The 27,879-nt window shown below is 43.6% G+C and overlaps 1 protein-coding gene across 1 annotated transcript in view; it reads right to left on the bottom strand.

The window, feature by feature from the left end:
* Window positions 1–27,879, bottom strand: part of LOC308306711 (sodium/hydrogen exchanger 9-like) — a gene marked incomplete at its 3' end in the record, with an annotated part of 88,281 nt that overhangs the window by 20,477 nt on the left and 39,925 nt on the right. The window contains exons 6-11 of the mRNA XM_080751755.1: window positions 25,893–25,998; window positions 21,005–21,228; window positions 19,447–19,569; window positions 12,420–12,508; window positions 7,547–7,660; window positions 4,098–4,209 (exon numbers count right to left, since the gene is read on the bottom strand). Coding sequence (XP_080607881.1) covers window positions 4,098–4,209; window positions 7,547–7,660; window positions 12,420–12,508; window positions 19,447–19,569; window positions 21,005–21,228; window positions 25,893–25,998 — 768 coding nt within the window. The remainder of the gene's footprint in view (window positions 1–4,097; window positions 4,210–7,546; window positions 7,661–12,419; window positions 12,509–19,446; window positions 19,570–21,004; window positions 21,229–25,892; window positions 25,999–27,879) is intronic.

The raw sequence follows: 27,879 nt of genomic DNA, 5'->3' as shown, positions 1-27,879 counted from the left end.
TTTTCAAACACACTTACTTTGATGTGTGATATTTTAGGTTCTCTGTAAGATAAAAGGATAAAAATTTGTCACGAGCTGGGGGAGAGTGTAATTAAACATTACATTATATAAAAGCAAATTCTCGGGACTATCGGGCCTGGCGGGGAACGACATTGGGATTTTCTCGGGACTATCGGGGGAGGCGGGGAATGAGTTAATGACATAATAAAATCATCCCCTCCCCTTCTTACCATACAGCAACACTGTGGGTGTGGTCACCACCCACCTGGAAACCATCCGGCATACTTAACAACTTGGGTGCCAAACTCGTTCAGTAACGAGTTAAGGCCACAAAAGGAGTTGTATCGTTCCTGAACGAGACAACAAGGGGTTAACTGTACAACTCTACGTGCATGCTGCGTGCCCTGTGAATGACCCTAGTCCATACGTCACCCCGTAGCTCAGAGAGAGAGAGAAAATGGACGCTCTAGGCTGCATTGATTTCCATTCTAGCCTGAAACATAAAAAGGGCTTTATCTATGAATGAGGTGAAAAGAACGCCAGGGAAGCAGAGATCTGATTGTTTTCACGGCGACACTTTACCGCGATGATCGGCCGCGGTTTGGATTTTAGTTTTGCGAGCGTTTGTAAACAAATGGATTTTCTTCCTCAATCATCAGTGGACACTTACGTGCACACGCACGAAGCTTCCGAGGCTCTTCAAAATAAAGCGTGAGTGAACGGCGGCAGCAGCAACAGCTAGAAATGTTAGAAAAATCTTCCTCCAAGTATAATCATAATACCTGATGATCACATTGTGGGGGGGGGGGGGGGGGGGGGGGGAGAATCACGGTACCGCCTTTAAGGATGACCGCACCCATATATCTTTCCAAAAGAAATAAGTTATGAACTGGCTCTGGCTCTGTTTCCACAATCAGCTGATTACATGGTGACTTGCAAACATTGCCTGGCCATGTGAAGGCCATGTGAAGGAGGTAGAAACCGGCCTAGAAACCAGCAGAGGGTCTAAACCCAAAAGAATTCCCAGAAAAATCCTGTATCGCCATTAAGCCAGATTCATGGTCAGCTGCGCTCCGGCATCACACATCGAAAATGTGGCTTGCAGCACAAAGCATTGTGAGCTTGTAGTTCTGCTATTTTCGGGGCACAACACCGCGCACAACAAAGAATATCAAGCCCTTTAGAAGCAGATTGTGGAAAACAGAAGACCAGGGGCTTCTCACAAAAGAACACGTCTTACATAAGACGGTTAAAGTGGGTCAGTGAAGCAGTGAGCTATGCTGAGTGTACACTACTCCACATCATTTTCTCCTGCATCATCAAGCCAGTCACTGTTTCAACCGTTAGTCTGGGATCCCCCCCCACCCCACCCCCCACCCCCACCCCCACCGACCCAAAATACAGCAGCCGAATAGAAATGCCTGAGGGGGAAAAAAAAGGAACAAACTTTGGATTCCTGCATACAGATAAGAATGGTCCAATTGACAAGACTGTGGTTGTGGCTGTGATAATACTAATGCCTCATGGAGGCTGCCTCTATAGGTGACTTCATGTGCGCGCGTGCGCACACACACACACACACACACACACACACACACACACGCGCGTGCACCCACACACACACACAAACACACACACACACACACACACACACACACACACACACTCATGTGCACGCGCGCACACACACACACACACACACACACACACACACACACACACACACACACACACACACACACACACACACACACACACACACACACACACACACACACACACACACACACACACGCACACACACAATATATTTACATCACTTGTAAGGACATTACATACTATGTAATACATAGACTTCCATTCATTTTTATGCAAGTCCTGTGGCCTTACCCTAACCTCTATCCCTAAACCTAACCGACCTACTATTTTGTCCCCACACTGTCAGAGGTCCCCTGCAGGTGACTGTGTGAACATGCGTGTATAGTCCCCCCAAGTATAGCTAGACAAACTTGCACGCACGCACGCACGCACGCACGCACGCACGCACACACAATATATTTACATCACTTGTACATTACATACTATGTATTACATAGACTTCCATTCATTTTTATGCAAGTCCTGTGGCCTTACCCTAACCTCTATCCCTAAACCTAACCGACCTACTATTTTGTCCCCACACTGTCAGAGGTCCCCTGCAGGTGACTGTGTGAACATGCGTGTATAGTCCCCCCAAGTATAGCTAGACAAACTTGCACGCACGCGCGCGCACACGCACGCACGCACGCACGCACGCACGCACGCACGCACACACAATATATTTACATCACTTGTACATTACATACTATGTATTACATAGACTTCCATTCATTTTTATGCAAGTCCTGTGGCCTTACCCTAACCTCTATCCCTAAACCTAACCGACCTACTATTTTGTCCCCACACTGTCAGAGGTCCCCTGCAGGTGACTGTGTGAACATGCGTGTATAGTCCCCCCAAGTATAGCTAGACAAACTTGCACGCACGCGCGCGCACGCACGCACGCACGCGCGCACACACACACACACACACACACACACACACACACACACACACACACACACACACACACACACACACACACACACACACACACACACACACACACACACACACACACACACACACACACACACACACACACACACACACACACACCTTAGGGGACCGATTCTAAGCATCCTCGCTAATGGCATTTGCTGCAGGCAGTGAAGACTGAAGAGAGAATGGCATAATTAAAGAGCTTCCATGAGATAAATTGAGATAAATACGTTAATTTCTGAAGGCCGTTACCAGCTCTACAATAGGACATAAAGGCTTTCAACATTTACAAGCAACAACATAATCCATAATACACTGTAAATGTTAGTTAATGGAAAGTCACAACGTTTTGTGGGCATATTTATAGCGCTACGTGCAAAATGTACAAATTCAAGGGGTTCAATGCACCTCTGTTAAAGGACAACTCCTCCCTAAATCACTTCTAGGCTCATTTTCCTACTTATATTGATCCAAAAAGACTGTCCATGGTGTTAGGCAGAAATGCCCCCGTTGTCCAATTTCCCCAGCAGAACCCAGCAGCTGCCATAGCATAGAGTGGAGCCGATAAGCCTATCGCTTTTACACTATTTGTTGCGGTCAAAAGTGATTTTCTTTTTCATTAAAGTGTTACTAGTTGTCATTGTATGACAGTCATTACAAACACATCCATGTCTTGGTTGTCCCACACAAGCCACCACAATCTCACAATCTGAACATTCAGCACAAGTGCCAATCAAAGTCATTGTACAATGACTTTGATTGTCACTGTGTACACTGCCCTACAAAGGCAGAGTGCAGCAACTACGTTTTCGAATTTCACCAAAAAATGGGTTTAAAAGTGTTACAGCTTATCAGCCAAACGAGATAAAGAAATAAAAGTGATATTACACTGATTGTACATCTGTTCTTGAGGTAATTGTTCATCCCCCAATATCACGAAGGCTAATTTGACCGTTGGGCGACACAAATAAGTCACAGTGCATCTTTTCAGGGAGTTGGCAAAATACATAAAAGCATAACATCTGTTTTCTTACTTCTCTGTAATTTTGTAAATAACTGTATACTGCTGTGCTACAACTGGACAACTGAATTTCCCCCTTGGGATAATAAAGGTATCTATCTATCTATGTATCTATCTATCTATCTATCTATCTATCTATCTATCTATCTATCTATCTATCTATCTATCTATCTATCTATCTATCTATATCTAGCAGAGTGTGATGGCTTGTGTGGGACAATGATGACATCGATGTGCTTGTAATGACAACTAGTAACACGTTCATGAAAAATAAAAACACTTTTGACGGCAACAAATAGTGTAAAAGTGATAGGCTTATAGGCTCCACTCTATGTTATGAGAGCTGCTGGGTTCTGCTGGGGAAACTGGACAACAGGGGCATTTCTACCCGGACCCCATGGACAGTCTTTTTGGATCAATATAAGTAGGAAAATGAGGAAAGTGATTTAGGGAGGAGTTGTCCTTTAATGCAGACCTCAGACCTAGCATACATTACCTGCAAACATCATGAAGTGCTGGAACTTGTGAGGTATCTTGGTGGTACGGCACACATTGAGAAGGAAAGACAACGGGTAGATGTTGCACGCTCTTGATATCCAGATGGAGAGCTGCATGCATGTGCAGGTTAAGGACAATAATCATTAATTCATTATGGCATGTATACGAGTAAAACATATGGGCATGCACAGACATGAATACGCACTTGGACAGTCACCGGCATGCATAAGCAAATATGAAGAGACATAATGTACACACAATCATGCAGAGTTGTCGGGTGGAAACCTTGTATGTCCAAAACCGTTCATTTCGTATTTATCATTTACAAAATGAACTAAACCAGTGAAAACAGCCGATCTACAAGCACACAACGCCTCGCACTGCCAGGCGTTGTGTGCTTGTAGATCTGCTGTTTTCACTACTTTTGTGCGACAGTCTTGTATGATGAAGCAGGGCTTTACTTTACGAGAAAAAAAAAACATACACATTTGAAACTTGGAGATACAAGGTTTCTGCCCGACAGAGACGATATCCTATGTTCAGTATGTGAACACGACCACATGGCACCGCTCCAAGACATGAAGCCAATCGGGCTCTCCCAGCTGTCTCTGCCCTCCACACATACTTTGATGTTTCACATGGGATGGAACAGAATGTTAAGTGTCCTGTACAGCAGTGAAGCTGCAGAGAAAATACCTGTACCACTGCTAGAGTTGGCAAACTGGATACATTTAGCAGCAGTTTCCGGTTCCCTGAATATATATACTAGAGGTTCGGGCCGCACATCTAGCGCTTGGGCTGCTATACGTGGCCCTCACACCTACATCGCAACACCGATCCGACCGATTTGTCTGTGACATCCTGATGGGGGATTTGTCAGAGTATCCGTTTTACCCGTCTGTCTGTGTCCCCTTTGTGCCCATATAGCGATCTCATCACCTATATAAATATTCAAGGCAAGCCGCCAGAACCACAGTAGGGCATTGAAGCAGCCTTAGCCTGGTGGTTTAAAACTATATTTTAATTAATTCAATTCCCACTTCAGCTACTTCCGTCAGTTTTCTGGGTGCTTCAAACGCTGAGCAACTTTCATTGAAAAGAATAGCTGGGGGCGGGGCAGTCCTCTCTACCCTTCGGTTCAAGGAGGGTGGAGCCCGCATACCAGAGTAGGTACGAAACCTCTTTATTTGTCTGACAACGCTTTGTGGATCTTCTTCATCAGGTCACCTATAGAGTTTAAGGACATATCGGTTGGATCTGCGGTTCTAGACAACCGCCTATCCGCCTAACGACTCGACGGTGGCCACCGCACTCCCTCGAGTCCTTGTGCTGCATGTGCAGAGTTTGAAGTCGGTCACTCCCATATATGCGCGTGACCATAACAGGTATAGTGGTCGGATCTGTGCTCTGGACAATCGGATCTCCATATAAGCCGATATTTAGGCGTATCAGTTCGTTTGTTTGTGGTTATGCCTGAGTCATAGTGGAGGGCCGGTGGTCCGCCCGCCAGGCATATATAAATGAAAATAACCAAACTTAGTTTCAGAACTTATACTGCCTGATCTATACAAGAGGTACTGCTGCTTTTGCATCAGAGGGAAAGGAGTTACCCATTCAGCAGTAAGTACAAGTGTGATGTTAGTAAAAATATAAGGGCCCATATCTACGACAGGGGACCTGTGTCTGACAGGGCTATTACTAAAACAGAGCTCCCTTACACCCCGCAGTCAATATTAGAGCAGAGTATGGATTTTCAAAAGCAATATCCTGCTCCCAAAAAAAACACTCATTTGTCTTTATTGAAGACCCCAGAGCTATTTGAATGGATGTAATTAACCACTTTCATCTCAGCCTCATTCCCCGTAAAAACCCATCCCCAATGTAATTTGGTGAGGGAGGCAAAGCTAGAGCGATTACAATCTACCGCATAACCAAAGAGCGATTAACAGGATTAAATTGCTGGAGTTATCTAATTTTTTATAGACACTAGGCACGAGAAGACTTTAAGCTCCATTCATCTGTGTTTGCACAGCCCAGTCCACTTCCAACAGGGGGCTAGCCAGTGCGTTTTTTCTTTCACTGAGCTTTTGTTGTGGGAGCACAATGAGCACAAAGCTAAACAGGCTCGGCGTTCAACTCAAACATTTGCCTCCTTGGCAGCCCTTCACAGCAAACATAGCAGCGGAGGAAAAAGGAATACGCTCGGTCAACTCTTTTCTCTGCCACGGCTTCTTTGGCCCTATGGTGGAAGATTGATTGGAATAATAATTGCTGACCATCTGGGCACTGGCCTGTGAAAGAAAAGCTCCTTGGAGTGGTGCCACCCGGTGTCTATGCCCGGGCGTAGACCGTGGTCATGTCAGCTCTGAGGCAAGGACAATGGTACCGTGGGTAGCCAGTAGGCCATTACCCTCCACTGGCTGGAGCTGGCCAATCTGACAACAGAAAGGAAAGTAATAATGTTGGAACCAGTGGTGTAAAGTAACTAATTACATTTACTTAAGTACTGTACTTAAGTAAAATGTTCAGGTATTTCCAGTACTTTTACTTCTACTCCACTTACTTTGTAGATTGATTATTATACGTATTGTGAGCTATTTCTATGCTGTGGTATTGATACTTTTACTTAAGAAGTACTTTTCCCACCACTGGTTAGAACCACATACTGCATAGCTTTAATAAATGGTGCACAGTGAAACTGTGTAGTCTGCAGATTAATAAAGCTGACTTGTAGACCAGAACGTGTCTGGTTTGAGGCATGAAGCACTGGGTGGAATCAAGGTGAGGTGCACGAAGCAAGGAGTTGTACAAGAGAACTCCTATCTACTATAGTAAACGTTCCCCTTTGAAGTAATGTTTAAAGGAAATGGAGCTGACAAGACGTTCGATAGAGGTGTTCTTTAATGCAGCGGGGTACTTTGAAGTGCATCAGGTAGCTCTTCAAATGGAGTTTCTGAAACTAAACAAGGCTTGGATGTCACCTAATCCACTATGCATTAAAGCAACGCTGACTCAATACAAACAGGTAGACATATTCGTTGCGAGGAGCTCTGCTGGATAAAACACAAGCAGGGTAAATTAAATACATATTTCTTTATTACAACCTTCCTCAGAGGAGAAACTTAATCTGTAGAGACGGAGATTGCAGGGGACTGAATAAATGGATGGAGAGGAATTTGCTGAGCGTGCGAAATCGAACTTAATGCTGTTGAGCTTTGAATGTTTTCCTAAAAGGACTAAATTACTACAGAATGTACCTGGAGAGCTATTCTATCCAAAGCGAGATTTAGATAGCAGTTACACAGAGTCATTTGATGTCCCCCCACCTGCAACATTTGGTGGGTCTCAACAAATAGAGAAGAGAAGAGAAGAGAAGAGAAGAGAAGAGAAGAGAAGAGAAGAGAAGAGCAATTCATTCATTATCAAGTTCATATCAGAAAAGGATACAAACGTCCCACATATGAAGAGGGTTTTGAACACATGGTGTTGAAACGCCAGCAAGATGTATCCCATGTAGCTGAAGATAAAGATTTCTCCCAGGAATTTGGAGAATTCAAGGAGCTGTTGATAAATAATAATAATAAAAAAAACAGGATCAAAAGGTCAGACCTTAGCGAGAGCGAGAGAGAGAGAGAGAGAGAGAGAGAGAGAGAGAGAGAGAGAGAGATCAAACATGAACCCAGACAGCACAAAACACGACAGTTATCAAAGAGTGGACAGGCAGGAATTACTGGGGATTCATATAAGAAATAATCAGACATTGCGTGTGAATACAAATATTCCTGGGTGTCCTGGGGAGAGTGTTTTCTGCTGGTGTTTCAGTCCGAGTGTATCAAAGGGTTAATGACACCCCTAGGATTCTGCAAGGCTTTCTGCATGTTCTGCACATCTCTGTGCTTTGCCTATGATCTCCCCTGCCATGTGCACAATCCTTAATCCTGTCCTTGACAATCTACTTGTATTCGCCAAGAAGACCATAGGCTATAAATAGAGGTATTATGAGTCAAAACACTGTACACTTTTGTGCTCTGCTCACAGAAAGGCTATTCAGCTCTCTAAAAAGATGTGTTGCATAGCCATGAAAATGTAGTCTGAGTTAGCCGCTTACATGCCATCTACAAGAGTGCCTATATAAAATCATCCACTATTTTGTCATCAGTTGTCATCATTTATACTCAGTATGACTTAGTTTGTGGAATGGAAAGTCATTGCTACAAAAGACCAACTCCTTAGTTTTACAGGTATTTAGACAGCACTGTTGGAACACCAAACAAGCAATGTATCCATATGGTTAAAATGGTATATACAGTAGGGTAGCCCAAACAAGGCCATGCCATCAGCATACATAAGTAGATAATGATGTCTCCTGAATCTCATTAGCATGGTAAACAATCCTGATGACAGGACACAGCCTTGCCTGGGGTGCAACTGTGCGCAGCACATGTTTCTTAAAATAAGCTATCTATTTACATATTGATCACAAGGCCTCAGCAATAGGATGTGATTGTTATTACATTAAAGGCTGAATGCATAATTTGAAGCATAATCTAGAAATAAAACTCTGGCATAGAATGTGTCACATCCTCAGTATTTAGAGACGTGTCTCCAGACCCAGTGCTCCGACTGCAAATGTAAATAAACTAGAGGTTCGCGGCCCTTCGGGCCGCTCACATCTAGAGTCCACGCCCGTTTTTTTTTTTTTTTTTAAATAATTAAAAAAAAAAAGTTAAAAAAATAAAATAAAATAAATAAATTTTTTGAAAAAAAAAATTTTTTTTTTGAAAAAAAAAAAAAGTTTTTTGAATAAAAAAAAGTTTTGGCCTAATTGTGTTATTATTGTTACTGTAATAGGCCTGCCAATGTTTTATTTTCATTATTTCAATGTTTTCATTTTAGCAACACACACACACACACACACACACACAGACAGACAGACAGACAGACAGACAGACAGACAGTATCTTGCTGCAGACAGACAGACAGACAGACAGACAGACAGACAGACAGACAGACAGTATCTTGCTGTGAACTCTAGAGGTGAGTGGCCCGAAGAGCCGCGAACTTCTTGTAAGATACAGGCTCTCGGCTAGCGATTGAGTCTCTCTCTCTCTCTCTCTCTCTCTCTCTCTCTCTCTCTCTCCCCCCCTGTGCAGCGGCCCCCCCCCCCTTCCCTCTTGTAACCTGAGACTCTCTCTCTCTCTCTCTCTCTTGCTCTCTAGCGAATGAGCGGACGGCATAGGGTTAGCCAATTGGAGTGCTGCATTTGGTCTGTTCTTGGTGCTACCAAACATTCTTGGTGCTACCAAACAAAAACCGCTGGCTGCAGTTCTAAAATGTAATATAAGATAGAAGGCCAACGGAGGACATCAGATGACTGGGGCTCATCACTCACTGAATGTATGCTGTCTGTGTCTGCACTAGTCTCATTAAGGTCTGAGGAAGAGCCCTCCGTCTCCAAACATTACCATTTATATGTATTATTTATAACTTTACCATGATATCATGGAAATGGGATTTCAAAACAAATTAGTTTTCCTGTATATTGTTAATACGGTATCAGTGTCGTATTTATTTTAGCTTTGTTTATGCGATGCGTCCACGATCACAACAGATGATAACAAGCCAAACTGTGGCAAGATACTAATAAACAGCAGAGTTAAAATGGTGCAATCGTGTCTCAAAACTTAAAATACGGTATAAGCGGTGGATCAAGAGGAGAATATTTTGACCAGCAGCACGTAGAAAATGAAGCGGTGTAAGTCTTGGACCACAGAACAGCACTTGCTCAGTGAAATCACACCCAGGCCGCCGGTTCCAGCCCCAACTGGTGTTGGTCAAATGGGAAAATAACCAGTTAACATGTCATGGAAACTGGGATTCAACAGAACAGGAGTGGGGAAGGGGAGTAGCCTACAGACAGGGGTATGTATTGAATCACAATGATGCATGATGGTGAAACCCATTTCAAACACACATAGCCAACTGAAAAGAGTTGATTTCTTAATAACAAGACAAAGTGAATCAGACCAAGTCCGCCATTAACCCGTACTTCACCTGTGACCAATTAAAGCCATCGGCATGACTTGTGCATTGCAAAGGAGCGGTAAAAAGTAAACTTCTCATATAGTAGCTCCCTCGTGCATCGCAAAGTCAGTTAAGTTAAACTTCTCAATACTGATTTGTTTGTTTGCACCATGTAGGTAGGACATGTGTTTGTTTATTGATTATGCTTGTTGGTTATGTATTTTATGGTTTTGCTTTCGTTTTAATATGGGGAGATGTGTCAGATTGGTATTTTGTACTCAACCTCTGTTGCAAACTTTTAGTGAATGGCCTAGCTTCCTTCCTTAACCATCCTGTAGTACTCTCTACTCCTTTCTCTTTGCAGTTTTATAGTGGATGTAGAGTAGCCTACATTGCTTTTGTTTAAACTATTTGATAAGGTACAATAAAGTACTTTTAATACTGCTAAATTATTTAATAAATATTGTAACCTTGGGGGAAAGTCCTTGCCTGAGTCCATCTGTCATTGTCACATGTGTATCAAGAATCTGTTCTAACACCTCAACCCACCGGGAAACCCCATCCAGGTTTCGGCACCAATGTTACCCCCGGGAATGGAACCCCAATCTAAAGACAACATCTTAACCGTTAAGCTAAAGGTGAATTCCCCCTTGATTGGGGGATATATTAGTCTTTTGGTCATCAGGTAGAGGCTCAGGGGCACTACTGCTACAGAAGCACAATAAAGTGGTCTTGCCTATTGGGCAACCACACAAAACAACGGACTAGGGACTGGCTGTTCAATTGGAATGTTAAGAATCCGTTTATATTTGAATAAAACACAGCAGCTCCAGTGCTGATGTGATTTATGTCCCTTTGCAGCAGTGTCTTTGCCAATGAGTGTAGCTCAAGGACATACTTGAGCTGCATTTAGCCTCAGGAGTGTTTTCCTTAAAAGTCTCTTCATTAAAGTTTTTCATTTGTTTGTTTTTTAAGTAGCTACAGGAGTTCCTAAAGCTGACACGCTAAGACTTGCAGAGTGGAGTTCGAACAGGAAGCTATGATTTTATTTCTTTAGGGCACGAGGAGAAGACTGGATTGTTGAAAGGGACAGTATCGCTCTTTCTGGTTCAGTAGTGATGATAGGATTGCCAGACCATATCCCACAACCATTATAGCAAATCCACAGGCACAGAGTGCTGCCATATAGGTAATCATAACTGTGGTGTCACGGTGCGAATACATCGCGACACCTTATCAAAATGGTTCTTATCACAACCATTATACAGCCTCCTACCAGGCCTCATAAACAGCTAGGTCCTATATATACTTACACTGACGACTCTAGCTACAGTATATTTGACAGGACAAGCAACATATGATACTGTATGTATTGAAAGATAGATATTTCTGTCATGTTAGCATTATCAGCTTTACTTCTTTTTCTGTATTCTTATCAAATACATTGGCTATATTGACTCTTTCTCCTCAAAGGCCCGCTACCACAAGGACAAGGACTACAAAGACATATATTACCCCTGCTCTCTATTCCACCAGTGTCGGCTCTCACTAAAACCACTTGGCTTTGCCTTTGAGCTGCAGCTGCATGTATATGCCGTGAAAATTTAGATAAAAGCATTTGTCCAAACAAACATACTGGATACCACACTTTACTTTAAAAGCAATTGCGTTGATCGAGCTGTCATTTCCTTTTGAGAAGGCTTTTCATGATAAACAGTGACCTGCACCCCGGCGCAGACAATGAATAATAAATGCGTAGATGAGTATGTGTATATATATATATATATATATATATATATGCTTGTACAGTACTGCTCTATCTATTTAGTCTTGAGTACTTGACGCTATGCTGCGCTGCCTGTCTGCACAGGCAGACGGCCAGATGGAGACAGGCCTCCCACTGGACGTCTCCAGTGCTAATGGTCATTCATGATTATGCACAGATGCACACAAAAGAAACACAGGAACCATAACAAAATAATTACTTTTACGGTATGTACTGTACCTCTGCACAAGATGCAACAATAAAGGAACCTTTAACAGATAAACGAGCGCGCGCGCACACACACACACACACACACACACACACACACACACACACACACACACACACACACACACACACACACACACACACACACACACACACACACACACACACACACACACACACACACACACACACACACACACACACACACACACACACACACGAGAAGGAAAGCTATTAGAACTGAGCAAGTAGAGAATAAAAGCCAGTTTGTAAACAGTGGTAAGCTTCTCTCTGTAAGTCTACCTGCTTGATTCTGGTCTTGGCCTCAGAGGACAGGTTGCAGAGAGTGTAGCGGGCCTGGCCCAGCCCGCAGAACAGCACCGCCACAATGCCTGCATGGGAAACAAAGAACCACAGCACACACATTGTAATGTCAGTGTCATGAGCAGGGGCAGTATAGGGGAACAAGGGCACAAGAGTGCTGCATGGAAGAAGTGCTCAATATAGTGCATTGTAAGCAGAGTTATCACATGTACACATTATACAATGGGACCGCACACACGATGTGTATGCCTGTGCACAGACATACAGTACCGTGCGCGCATGTGTGTGTGTGTGTGTGTGTGTGTGTGTGTGTGTGTGTGTGTGTGTGTGTGTGTGGTGATTCTGACAGAATTTTGTAACCGAGGCAGCTTCAAATGTTCAGAACACAGGCATTACTCTGGCGATCGGAGAATGATTTGTTAATGGATTCTGAGTGGGCCACTACTTGTATCCCGGAAGATTCTTGAACCCAAAAGGAAGAAAGGGAGAGCTTGATTGTGTCCATCTTCTCCATCGTCATTCTCTTCGAGCACTAGATGTGTTTGAAGTGAATGATGATGGAGATTGGAGAAGATGTACACAATCAAGGTGAATTATTTCTTAACAGTCGAGTGCTCAAAACAAAGAAAAATCCTTTTATTCATACAAACATGTAAACACTTCACCTTGCCAGCCTACCTCAAATACTGTTCCTGCAAAGACGCTTCCATTGTCAATGACCCATGCAGAACATACTGAAATATCGACTTCCTCTTTTTTTAATATCAAAATCTAAGCCTGTACTCTATAAAGGACTGGCACACAAAACATCAAAATGCATGAATGCAGTATGAAGCAGGCCCTAATACGTTACCATATTGGACATACAGTACATGTCCATTGTTGTGTCCTATCGGACATTTAACACACAACAAACGCTCAAACCATGAACATTTTGCTAATTTCTGTTGTCACAGTCTTGACCCACGACTACAAGTGACTTTACAATTGTGGCCCCTGAATACCCCTGCCTTAAGCTATCTGTGTTCTCATAGAAATTTAACCACAGAGCAAACCAAAGCATCCTAAAAACATCTGCATTCTACTCCTCCTCTTTCTTGCCTTTGGTTTAGAATGTAACATTTTATGACAACAGTTCATACCAGCCCAACCCCATAACACACCCTGAGTCCACCCTCTGTCTACGTTCCACTGTCTCCCAGCTGTACAAACTTCTCAATGCTGGCCAGTATACTGGCCTTTCAGGCCAAATACCACACCGCACCTCACCTCTTCTAACCTCAGCTCCACACATACACACGCAAGCAGGCAGGTACTCAACACACACGCACACGCACACACACACACACACACACACACACACACACACACACACACACACACACACACACACACACACACACACACGCACAGAGTAGGAGAAGGACATGACACTGTGGGTAAGGTCCGTGCAAAGGACTGATAAAATATTGCTTGAGAGCGTACCAGAGTCATATCAGGGAGGGCGGTGGGGGGTGGAGGATAACAAAAGAGTGAGAATCAATGGACGCAGGGAAAATAAGAACGTGTGACCTGGCTAGACCTTGAGCTGGAATTGGAAACAAACTCAAGTAAGAAGGGAGGATCAAAACACGGATACTTCGTTTTGGGACTTCAATTTCGTGTGGTGTGCTTCAGCTTGTGAGGAACAGCTATATGACATGCACTTATCTGTCAAAGAAAAGGGGAAATTGCCATCATTGGACAGAGGACAAGGCCAGCAGTAATGAACAAGGCAGCAGAGACAAGGGCTGCACTTATAGAGCCAGTACCTGAGGCCAGTCCATTACACTCCTTTTCTGTCCCATTGACCTAACGCTGTCATTGTGGTAATTCACACTGTCCTTCAACGCCACTCTTCCATGAAGTCTTAAAAGGTTGTGCTACTGTATGACACCACTATCAAGTATTTTTCTATTTCTGCTTGTGTTTACTGGGCTGGCAGACCCCTCCTCGGTTTACGTAATGTGGACGCGGGTAAAGCACATCATTCGCCATGCACACAAAGACCCAACGGCGAAAAGGACGTCAGGTGGGCACCTGGGCACTTGGCAACAGATGAGACCCATACCACAACGAGCGTCTGTGAGAGGCAGGGCACGAGATTAATGACGCCAGAGCTCCCTGTGAGGTTCGGGGTCATTACGCGCACCCTTGCTAAACTCCAGCAATTAGCAGAGACAGAGAGAGGTTCAATTACCAAAGGACACAAGGGAGGACTGCCATCGCTCACTGCATCCCCTTTGGATGAGCTATTGCTTCAACATAAATGGGCCATTAAAACCCATAGGAAGACGTGGCCCCTCTGCAGCTTGTGCAGATGGATATTGGGAATTGGAAATTGTTATTCATCGTGAGTTATTCAAAAGGGAAAATAAATAAAATATGTCAGCATCAAAGACATACAGTAGCTAAATTTCAAGTCAGGTCCATCTTCTTGACCTTCCAGTATTCATCTTAGCTATAAAGTTAATTAAGTATAAACAGCTGCAGAAAGACTTGTTGGACAGTCAGAGACGATTCCACAACTGGAAGGTAAACACCGGTTTGAGTACAGTCCCTAAGCAAGACATTACAGCCCCGCCTGTGTTGCTGCCCCATGCAACTCTTAATGAAAAGCAAACAGTTTTTTGAATGCTTCTGAGACATAAGAGAATAATCAAATCCCTAATTGTGCTGTGCACTCTAAATAATAAGAGCAGAAATGCCAATAACAATACCACACAAAGTTCCATCTTGGATACAACGTACCATCTCAGCACAGGACAGCCTTAGGAGTGGTGTGCTTTATAGACTGGGAGTTGGGGTCTAATGGAGAAAGGTCAAGATATTTAATTAGAACGGCCTTCTCCTCCACATGCCAGAGGGCTCGCTGCCAAGGATAGAGCGACTCCACCACACCGCTGACTGTGTTGAATACCAACCGACACATCGAGGTCGGCACTAGGGATTGGACGATATGAACATTTCATATCACGATTATTGTGACAAAAGAAATCGTGATTTACAATATTATCGCGATAATCAAAATCCATTATCCTGGGGTGGAACATTTGCCAAAAAATTGCAGATTTACAAGCTTGCGACGCGTTGTGAGCTTGTAGATCGGCTATTTTTTGGCAAAAGACATTTGATAGAGAGTGGGAAAAAAAAGACTGTATCAAGTATGTATATTATAAGTACCTTTTACCAAAGGGTTTAAGTGGCACCGGATATGCAGCTTGGGCAAGTAAAAGGTGAATTGATCCCAGTGCATGAAGGAGGACGATATCACGATAAATTAAATCTCCACGATACGATTATTGTGAGTGTTTTTTATCACGATAAACGATAATATCGCGTATCGTCCCATCCCTAGTCAGCACTGGCAGCAGCAACACCGACGTATGCATAGTATGTATGAGACATGTATATTTTATAACTACGTAATGACTATACAGGAAACAAGTAATTGACACTTCAGTGACAAGTTGAAGAGGCTAATCCTTGTTGTTCCAAGCGCAGAATAAACCACATTTTCACATAATAAGGAAACACTGCAAGAAAATTCGTTCGGGCGAATTCATGAAGCACACTTTTCTTCCCAGGACTAGTAAATGCAAGGTGGGAATAGCAACATACTGAAGGGCAGTGCAGGTCATCGATAATACATGAGACCAGAGCGACTCTTCGCTTTACAAGAGACCCAGACTAACAGCCAGGGCAGGAATGCTATTATGGCTCACCGCTATCTCTGGGCCCCATCTCGAACTATGAGACTGAACATGCTGAGACTGAGGGGTGTGTGTGTGTGTGTGTGTGTGTGTGTGTGTGTGTGTGTGTGTGTGTGTGTGTGTGTGTGTGTGTGTGTGTGTGTGTGTGCGTGTGTGTGTGTGCGTGCGTGTGTGTGTGTGCGTGTGTCGGTGGGTTGAAATGGAATGAGTTATGGGGTTTTGAGATGTGAATGGTACATGGAGCCCCCTGTAGACCAAGGCAATGACCTAATACTTTCTCATCTCCACACTATTGACTCGCAAAAACGCCAAGGACTATCAGAGGAGAGATGTGTGTGTTCCTGTGTGCACAGTGCACACGCGTGTCTTGTCTTTGTCTGTGTGTGTGAATGAAAGTAATTTTTCTCTTAAGGTATAGTTCACCCAAAAAATACTTTTTTTTCTATCTATTACCACATGGAGACTTGAATTCATGTTTTTGTCACATTCCTAACAGAGCATATGAGCGCCTACCTTGTGTCAGTTAAGTTATACCGGTATATCACCACCAGCCAGTCAAAGGATACGATTTGAAATGCAAGTGAGACTGATTTGGTTGAATGAAAAACACACGCCACAAGTCGCCTCCTTCTCGAATGTGGTGATTAATCAATAACCAACTGGATTTAATATTGCCCGTCTTATAAAAAAATACAATGCCTTAGATGGCGTCTTTTGTAACATTGAAGACAGCTCTCCATCAAAGGCTGGGAAAACTTGTGGCAAAGCAAAGGAGAAAGTGTTTCGGACATGGTAGCAAAATACTTTTTTATTTTGGCTGCTGACGACCCTGAGCGGAGCGTGGAGCGACAAATGCGCAAATCAAGGTGAGCGACGGAGTGGCGCGGCCCGGTGGCCGACCAGAGTGACGAGCGAGCAGGACAAGAGCCCTCTGGAGCGCGGAGCGGCTTTTGTTCCCGCTCCACTCCGCTCACATGCTCGGATTCCTAAGACAATAATTTGATGACCAGCAGTGGTTCCCTCTAGAGACACAAGGAGCCTGCTTTGTTGTCTCCACCAGCCGAAGGCTGAGGGAGAGTATGTTTTCCCCTCCGTCCGTCCGTGCGTCCGTCCGTCCGTCCGTCCGTCCCTCGCAGTTTGTGAGCGCCTAATCTCAGTCGCTGTTGGCCCGGTCGCTGCCAAAGTGAGCACACACATTCCCTGGAAGCCAATCTAGAACCTCTGCCCTAAATTTTTCAAATGGGCCTTTTCTAGCGCCACCTAGTGGCCGATGTTCGCAAAACACATTTCTGTGCACTACTCTTACAGATTTTGTCCAAAAATCCTACCAATCGGTAGGCAGTATCTCGACAGTCATGTGATCGACACGGATCTGTCCGATTTTGCATCCATCCTGATTGGCTAAGATTGGCTTCCAAAGTTTGTGGGATCGAGCCGTTTTGAACAAAATGCCTCAAATCACAAACGCAAAGTGCAATTATCATGAAATCGCGCACACACGTTCCCACTAGGCCGAGGAAGAAATGCCACTTATTTTTTTTTAAATCAGCCTCATGGTGGCGCTATAACAGGCCGATTTGTGGTTTTACCTATAACTCCACCGATCAGTTTCAAACTTTGTAAGCGCACTCCCTAGAAGCTAAGGATAAACCTTTGCCCTGCATTTTTCACATAAGCCTTTTATAGCGCCACCTTTGGGCCGACTTATGTAAAACACATTTTTGGATATTACTCCTTGAGATTTTATCCAAAAATCACGCAAATCGGTACACAGTATATCTATAGTCATGTGATCAAGTCCGATCCGTATGATATTTCATATGCCATCCTGATTGGCTAATATTAGCTTCCAAAGTTTGCAGGATTGCACCACCAGGACGCACAGTCTGGTGGAGACCTGTGCTCGGAAGAGCACTGCTTCTAGTTCCCCATGGAACACAAAGAGTCTCCTCAAATTTTTGGCTCAGGAATGAGACAAAAAATAAATAAAAATCCATGAATTCAAGTCTCCAATGGGGTGAGTAATTGAGAGAAAAAGTCATTTTGGGGGTGAACCATCCCTTTAATATTCGGGCCAACGGTTGAATATGGGACACTAAACACTGTTCTGCTCAATATCGCCCCCATCAGAAGAGGATTGTCCCCATCTGTGGGGTTTTCTATCAGGTAACTGCACAGATGGTTGTGTCAGGAATCAGGACCAGAGGCGTATATCTTTCACAGCACTGTAGAGCAAGGTTGACAGCAATGAGCCCACAAACAGCAGAGCTTGCCAACCGAGCAGGCACTGATGACAGTGATGATGCAAGTCTGGGCATGCTGGTATGAAGGGACATCCTGGTGCACCGCTTTCAGCAGGGGGAGAAAAATGCCTTTTAACTCTGGCCTTTGACTTTGTAACAGATTGCAATAGTTTTAATAATTCCACCTTGAACAATGCACTAGGAAAATGATGACATGCCTCCTCGGATACACATGGAGTTGTGTAATCTCATGGCCTCTTCTAAATAACAAGAAATCTTGTGAAATAAATTACCGGCAACCAATCATCAAGGAAGATGATACACGAAAGAAGAAGAAGAGCAAAGTGTGATGGGTGTTCACGCCATCTCTCCCAGTTCCGCGTCCAGTCAAATCAGGTGCCCGGGGGCCAACCAATAGAAGTTGCAGCGACAAAAACTCCCACAATCACCTGCTAGCTACCCAGCAGTGAGCAGATAGAAACCTTGTATCTCTGTGTTCGGGTGGCTCAGGGGTAAAAGTGCCTGCCCGTCACCGCGGAGGCTGTGGGTTCGAATTCACCGCGGTGCATCAGGCTTTGCACAGCATCACAATTGGCTTGTGCTCGGGGGAGGGCAGCCAGGGGCGAGTAGGGTGATATTTGCCACATACTTCTACAGGCTGGGACGGCACCTGTCAGCAGGGAGTGTTGGTCGGGAGGAGTAGGAGGAGGGCTCTACAACTACATCCTCCCGGTGGGGGCTCCTCACAGGCAGGTGAGTCAGTAGGACACAAGAGCAGTCACAACACACAAATGTGTGTGGGGAGGAATTAATTGGCATAATGACCAAATTCGGGAGAAAAAGGGGTAGAAATAAAAAAATAATTTAAAAAAAATCAACCAACGAAAAATATTCATATTGGCTTGTAACAACTACATTGGATCCAAGTTTTCTTTTTTTACATTTCCTGAAAAGTAACCATGCCAGGTTTCCACCGACAGCGACGGAATATGACACGCGGCAAACCCTTACCTGAAAGCTCACAGGCCTCGGCTGACAGGAAGCTGCTCCAGGACAGCAGGAAGAGGAGCGACGTCTCCAGCAGTGGATTCTCATGCAGCCGAGCAAACTTGGTGAGGTGGAAGGCACAGTTAAAGTCAAGACAGGATGAGAATCACTCACTGTCCAACAGTGTGTGAATCAGGCCAATGTATAAGAGCAAATATTATCTACAATGTAACAGAGGCATGAGGTGACCTTTTAGTGGACATAAATGTCAGTAAATGTAAATGTGAAATGCTCAGGAAGGAATACACTGGATTGGCTCCCCCAGAAAACAAAACAAAACAAAACACACACACACACACACACGCGCGCGCACGCATGCACGGACGCACACACACACGCAACCCCTTAAGTGATCCGGTGCTGACTGGCTGTGTTGTTGTCAGAGCCAGGGGAGCTACAGTACAGTGTAGAGTTACCCTCCAGTTTTTAATGAGTTCATTTTAGGGAGTTCTCCAGTACATAATCAAGTCCAGATCTAACTAATGCCCCTCCACTGTCCCATATCCCCTCTGGCAAAGCTCCCTAGCAGAAACCTAGGGCCCTGTCTTGGAACCCGCCAAACAGTGTTCCACACCAAATCATCCTGCACTGAAACTTTGTCTTCATAGTAAGTATACATTAGGTTGAAAGCGGGACAGTGGAGGTAAACATTTCTGTTACACGGTTGCTCACCGCATGCCGCCTTTGCCATGCTTCAAAGGGTTGTGGGGGTCTTTGATCTTCAGCTCTTTCTTTTACTTCTCAGAAGAAAACTCCCTGCTGGCATCTAGCGGGATATGCAGACACAGTACAAACAGCTTCCACACCACGCAAGCCTTCAACTTTTAACGAGGACACGTGTGTGGTTTGTGAGGTGTGAGACCAGAGGGCCATGCTGGGACACAGAAGCCCATGTTCTTTGTGCTTAAAAGATGTATTAACTCCTCACAAAACATTTGTAAACTTAACTTGGTAAATTATTTCTCCATTTCAAGTCCTTACAAGTTATAAAGCTGACCAATCAACGATAAAAAAACAATATAAAATACAATATTACTGAAAAGGAGAAATAATCAACTGATGTTACGTTTCTGAATGTTCAGGCCCCCAGGGGTGTGAGGCTACTGTAAGACAGTGTACTGTATGTCAAGCTGAAGTTCCTTTTAGAAACTACTGTGCATTGTGCATGAATGAAAGCTAATAAATGCTCATTTTGTGCTTTGCAGCTGTCAACTCGAGATTGTTCACTGACACTGTAAACAAGCACTCTCTGCTTCCTGCAAACCCTCCCCTTGATGTGCCGTCATTTTTCACACTAAGGCCTAATTACTAGGACGATCCGAGACAAACGCCGGACAACGGCGCAAGTCGAAACCTCATCAGAGGCCGCTGTCCTTGATTGATGACCCCCTTCGTGTAGACGCCAGCCATTAATGTCACAGGAGCACTTTAGGCTCAGCTGAGTTGCTTATGTTGATAAAGCTGGTACAGTAGGGTGTGTGTGTGTGTGGGGGGGGGGGGGGTGCTACAGAGAAGCAATTACTGAAGGGAGGAAGCGGGGAGATTGCAGAGGATGCTGAGGTGATAATTGGGTTTGGGGGGGTGCCGGGAGGGGATGCAAAGGATATGAGGGCAGTGACGACTGTGAACACGACGCCCAGGAGGAAGGAGCCGGCGAACACTCCAACAAAATGGCCCGCGGAGAGGAAGAAGGCACGGGAGTCAAAGACGCGTCCTCCCCCCATCAGGCTGTAGGTGGCGATGGCACTGCGGGACACAGATTGATGCGCACTATCAGCAAAAACAACACGACACACAATATGCATACAAACACACTAACCGTGCATCGTGCTATGGCTCCTGTTGTGGAGGAAACTGTAATAAAGTAAACAAAATAAAGACTAATATGCACACTGAAACATTTATGTAGGTTGCAGCTCTGAAATGAGAAGTCATCAGAAATATGGTGAGCTACGTTCCTAAAATACGCCAGTCCAGAACAGTGGGTATAAATTCACATGCTTATTATGCTGAGCTAAGCCCCTTAGTACAATTTATTGGAGTCATTTCAGAGAATGTGAGTCCTTCCTCTGAGGTTGATTCCCTCCCTCTTGCCACTGCAGAAGGAGGGAAAAAAAAAGAAGAAAAAAAGAGTCCTGGTTGAATTACTATTCACTTCAGAGAGAGGTCCTGCAGATGTTAGAGGGGAAAGCAAGAGAAATACTACTGTTGTTTGCAAAGAGAGTAGCATTGTGCTATTCACATCATCACTATAAATATTTATTTTGTGGCAGAGGGGGGGGGGGGGGGGGGATTCTGCATGGAAGTCAATGAGTTCATGGAATGCCCTTCCACAAGCCTTAAAGGAGTGGAAATCCCTAGCCTCCTTCAAAATTGGTATGAAAAGTCACCTTCAGGTGGCTGCTACTGGAGTACTATGTTCTATCCGTCTGTCTTTCAATGTTATATGAGATACATAAAGTGGTTCCTGTGTAAATAAGCCGTAAAGCTTACTACAGTAGGATCTCCTTTTAGTTGACCTTGTACCAGTGATTTGTGCCGTCATGAAACTGTACTTTTTTCTATTGCAAACTGCTAATAAACTCTTCAATCAAAAAAGAAAAAAGCCATCACAGGGAGAGGGGAGAGAGAGAGGGAGAAACAAGCAGAGACAGGCACCCTTGTGAGCGGCTGATTGAGCTGGCTGACTTTCCTGAGATGACAGAACTTCTTGAACCTCCCCGCCGCTCCCGCGTACTCCCTTTGGATTAAAGCTTCCTTTTCAAAGTGGATGTAAAACTTACTTGAGTCAGCTTAAGGTAGTACTGTACTTCTCTGTCTGGGAGACAGATGAGAGAAACCAGACAGGGGACTGACTTTATTCGACTTTGACTGAACGCGTCCCCCATGGACAACGAGCTCGTCCCAGCTTGAGCAACCTTCCGTCAAAACGTTTGAGAAATGAACCTGTAAAGCGTCTCCACATATCCTATTGTCAGTTTTAAATGAGCCATTATATACCACAACATGACTTAATCTTCATTGCGAGACGGGGGGCGATCAATCAAGCTGCCACTAATGAGCTCAGCTAGCTGAAACTATTACCCCCTTCACACAAAAACAAAACACAGAACTTGTTCACACTTTAACTCAGCCACTAGCTTTTAAGTGTGCAAGCGATGCAGGGTGACCTTTCAGAGATGTTTTCTTTAGGCCATGTGGGACAGCTTTAGTCCCGGATCGAGAATCTCCAGATGTCAACACAGGACCTGATAGAGTGGAAGCCCAGCGGGAGCAGGCGGAGCGGGGAAGTGCGCTGGATGGAAGAGGGCACGTTAGCGTAAGGCCGAGCTGCAGCGGGAGCTCGTTAAAATTCCAATGCCAAGGCCCCGCGTGGCTCACTAATAAGGGCCGGCTTTGTGTGCGGGGACGGGGCGACCCGGCGGCTCTGGCCAGCCCGTCAAGTGACAGGAGATGGCACAGAGGCTAGTCACGCTACCCCGAGAAGAAACACTGCACTATCTGTGTGCCCGTATAGGAGGAGGGGTGGGGGGGTTGTCTCCTCTTGGCTTCAATGGACAGGGAGATAGAAGCCAGCACTTGAGCACAGCCCAACAATCTGTGTGCTCGTCTCCTCTTTTTCTCTCAATCTGCCTGGAATCTGTCTTTCCAGGCCTATTTGGAGTGGAGAGAGAGAGAGAGAGAGAGAGAGAGAGAGAGAGAGAGAGAGAGAAGGAGAGATCCATATGCACTCGCGTGTCCACTATGCCAGTGTGTTTGTGTGTGCTGGTACATGACACGTGTGTGCACGTGTACTCTGTGCCCCGCCAATGTCCATTCCTCCTCCATTTGCCTGTCCCTGCCCGTGTGTGTGTTTCCCTCCATCTGTTCAATTGCCGTCGTTAAACAGAGCAGACAAAGGCAATGGTGTGTGCATGTGTGTTGGGTTAGTAATGAGCAAGACAAAATATAACATTCATTTGCATTGAGAAGGCAGTGCAAAGCGTTCGCAAGGTGACACACCTTCCTGTCTGCTTCAGCCAGACTCAGCGTAGACAATTGTGTATTCTGTCTGCTAGATAACAGCTAGGTGGATTTTGTTATATGAAAGCAGTTTCCTTTGCTCTTGCTGTGAGCCTTGCTGCTGAATCCCTTAATTAAATGCTGGCACAACGTTGTGTGCAGATCCCATGCTTTCCTTAATCTGGTAGCATTCAGCGGCTGTTTGTTTGACTGCCACTATGCATTGAAATAAGCATTTAAACATATTTTGTGAGTGCGGATGTTCCCTTTTTTATGTCTCCTCCGGCAGACAGACAGGATCAGAGGGATTATGTTTTTGGGTTTTGGGTCGTCCGCCCTTCTGTCCATTCATTCATCCCAGCCGTAGGCCTGTCACAATTATTACATAATGGTCTAATAATCTCTAATCGCAATTATTTGACATAATCACTGTAAAATAGCTACTCAGAAGGAACTGGTTTCTAGGGTTAGGACCCGCCGCAGTGGTGTCCGGTAAGAACTTAACCGAGATGCCTTGAATCGTATGAGAGGCTCTGAAGTCTTGCTGGGAGAAATAGCTGAGTATCTTGAGATGGTTGGAGGCGATGACAAGCCATAAGCTTAGGTGATCCTGGCGATAAGGTCTGAGTCGAAGAATGCTTCTCTGTTCTCCGGTGTCAAAGGCTCCTATTTATAGGGCTTGTTTGTTTATGAAGGTGACATCAGCATGATGTCATCCTGATGAGGTCACTAACTAGACATTTCCATATATGGGCCGCTCCTTTGTGTATGATGTGATATCACCCTGATAAAGTCAGCAGCTAGATATCTCCATATATGGAGATATCGAATGTGAGGTGAGGTGAGATACGTCAGTCATTTCCATATATGGTGATTCAACTTCAAGGCGCAATCATGTCAACTGTTAACTGCCGGTATGACGTGAGAGCAATTGAGAGCCTTCGCAACAATCACCATTATCGTTTCCATGTTGAAAAATGTTCATATATTTTCAAAAACAGTGCAAATAGCAGTGAACTTGTAGATAGGCTATTTCCACTATCAATGTTCTTTTTAGTCTAAAGTTGACAAATATGTCAGTCATTTCTTTGTATATTTAGGTTATGTGTCATATATGCCATGAGCAACTTAAAAGCCTAAAAGCCAAACAGAAATGTAATTGTCAATGACAAAAACCCAATTAAATCGTTGATCGCAATTATTTGAGAGACAATTAATTGTCATGTAAAATGTCATAATCATGACTGCCCTACCCTGCCGTGGTTGATTCAGCATCCAGCAACAGAAATGAGGCCCAGGTTGTGATAACTTATGCCCTCTGGCAATCACTTAAGACATTGTGCCGTGATTGTTCCCCCCCTACAACATAATCATCAGGTATTATGATTATACTTGGAGGAAGATTTTTTTCAAAAAAGTGTACAGAAAGTATTAAAGTTTTGTTTTTATGTGGCCACAGCCACCTGCTCATTAAGTATGCCTGGTTGTCAGGTGGGTGGTAACCCAGCTGAAGTTAGCCACATCCACAGTGTTGTTGTAAGTTAAAAATCACACCCGTGTGAACTGAGCGGTGGTCGTGGAGGCTGCGCAACAGCAAAACAAATATATATATATATACCTGTATATATATATAATAAAAGATATTAAAACAATATTAAACAAAATATTAATAATAAAATGCATGTCACTCAGGCCGCCACTGGTATCCATCCATCCATCCGTGTGTGTGTGTGTGTGTGTGTGTGTGTGTGTGTGTGTGTGTGTGTGTGTGTGTGTGTGTGTGTGTGTGTGTGTGTCTGGTCTGGCCTGAACAACAGCGCCCCTCCCTTAACATGTGTGGTCAAAAAAGGTACTGTAGGCTACATACAGACAGACAGACACGGACGCAGACAGACAGACAGACATACCCACACACACGGCCACGTATAGGAGCGTATAAGAGCGTTGTGACCACCGCTCAAAAAGGGGAGGGGATGATATTATGATGTCATAATAGGACCTCCAACGTAAGACTGTAAAAGGACTTATTTGGGATGTTCCTTTTAGGCAGGGTGTTTAACTGTACTTGTACTGTACTACATTTCTATTGTATTGAATATACTATGTACTGTTCTCCATTTTTGTCTAATCAAATAATCAATCAAACAATCAATTATATCAATGTATTTCAATTGGGACTTTTGACTCAAAGGCTTTCAGCTTTCAGGAAGTAACCAAAAATAAAAAGGGAAGACATATTTTCATATTATAACCACACCTGGGTTAGGGTTAGGGTTATTAGAGTAATGTTAACTTCATAAACACATACAAAACAGAAAAAGTACAAAACTATGGCACCAACCTCTTTAAAAGAAAGGAAAAGAAATCCCCGGGCCTGAGGCCTGAGCCCAGAACCAAGAAAGACTCACTGTGTAAGAACAATGGCCACACCATCATTCAGGACGCTCTCACCAAACAGTAGGGTGTATAAGTCTGGGTCCACGTGTAGCTCGGATAACATGCCCAACACTGACACTGTAAGACAAAACAGAAGTTAATGCTTATCATACCGCTAAAGACCACGATGTTGCAATAAAAATCAAACCTCGGTTCGAAGTGGAGCGGTGAATCTGAGCGTGTGTGTGTGTGTGTGTGTGTGTGTGTGTGTCTGTTTTTGATTCTATGTGTTCTATATCTGTTTTTGATTCTGTGTTCTAGATCTATGTTTTTGATTCTATGTGTTCTAGATCTATGTTTTTTTTTATTCTATGTGTTCTAGATCTATGTTTTTTGATTCTATGTGTTCTAGATCTATGTTTTTGATTCTATGTGTTCTAGATCTATGTTTTTGATTCTATATGTTCTAGATCTATGTTTTTGATTCTATATGTTCTAGATCTATGTTTTTGATTCTGTTCTAGATCTATGTTTTTGATTCTATGTGTTCTAGATCTATGTTTTTGATTCTATATGGTGTTTTTGATTCTATATGTTCTAGATCTATGTTTGCCAGACCCATGAAATGGGTAGGCCTACATAAGCAAATGTCGGTCTGTCCCTTTTCTATATAAAGGGTATATATGATGATGACATGATGATGACATGCCTACAAAAGGCATGATGTCATAAATGATGATGACAGACAGGGGGTCTGGCACAACCAGGTTGACCTGGTCTAGTTTTGATTATATATGTTCGAGATCTATGTTTTTGATTCTATATGTTCTAGATCTATGTTTTTGATTCTGTGTTCTAGATCTATGTTTTTGATTCTATGTGTTCTAGATCTATGTTTTTGATTCTATATGTTCTATATCTATGTTTTTGATTCTGTATTCTAGATCTATGTTTTTGATTCTATGTGTTCTAGATCTATGTTTTTGATTCTATATGGTGTTTTTGTTTCTATATGTTCTAGATCTATGTTTTTGATTCCGTGTTCTAGATCTATGTTTTTGATTCTATGTGTTCTAGATCTATGTTTTTGATTCTATATGTTCTAGATCTGTTTTTGATTCTATATGTTCTAGATCTATGTTTTTGATTCTGTGTTCTAGATCTATGTTTTTGATTCTATGTGTTCTAGATCTATGTTTTTGATTCTCTATGTTCTATATCTATGTTTTTGATTCTGTGTTCTAGACCTATGTTTTTGATTCTATGTGTTCTAGATCTATGTTTTTGATTCTATATGGTGTTTTTGGTTCTATATGTTCTAGATCTATGTTTTTGATTCTATATGTTCTAGATCTATGTTTTTGATTCTGTGTTCTAGATCTATGTTTTTGATTCTATGTGTTCTAGATCTATGTTTTTGATTCTATATGTTCTAGATCTATGTTTTTGATTCTGTGTTCTAGGTCTATGTTTTTACATTCTATGTGTTCTAGATCTATGTTTTTGATTCTATATGTTCTGGATCTATGTTTTTGACTCTATGTGTTCTAGATCTATGTTTTTGATTCTGTGTTCTATGTGCGTGTGTGTGCGTGTGTGTGTGTGTTGCGTGCGCGTGTGAGTGAGTGGTGAGTGTGCCTGGCCTGCACAAAACAGCGCCCCTCCTTTAACTAGTGTGTTGTGTGTTCACCGCTCCAAAAAGCAGGCCCAGCACAGACTGAGCACAGATACTGTAAAACAGGGGTCTTCATTGTTTTCAGGCCAAGGACCCCTTAGTCGAGAGAGAGATGAAGCAGAGACCCCCCACAACCCATAGATACCATATGTTTCATCGTTTGACAGCACAGTCATCAATGTATTTTGGGTTCATGTACATTTGTGTTTTCAGATATTTAACCACTTGAACCGTCAATAATTAATAAACTTGATCTATCACTCTGTACTTAGTCTGCTCTTTTCCCCCTCTACAACCAAAGCTCTTTGCCAAAAATAGCCGATCTGCAAGCTCACAACGCCTCG

This window comes from Nannobrachium achirus (genome assembly GCF_963921795.1).
Source record: "Nannobrachium achirus genome assembly, chromosome: 21".
Lineage (NCBI taxonomy): Eukaryota > Metazoa > Chordata > Actinopteri > Myctophiformes > Myctophidae > Nannobrachium > Nannobrachium achirus.
Note: the sequence above shows the minus strand (reverse complement) of the source record. Positions and strands in the feature narration are given on the sequence as shown.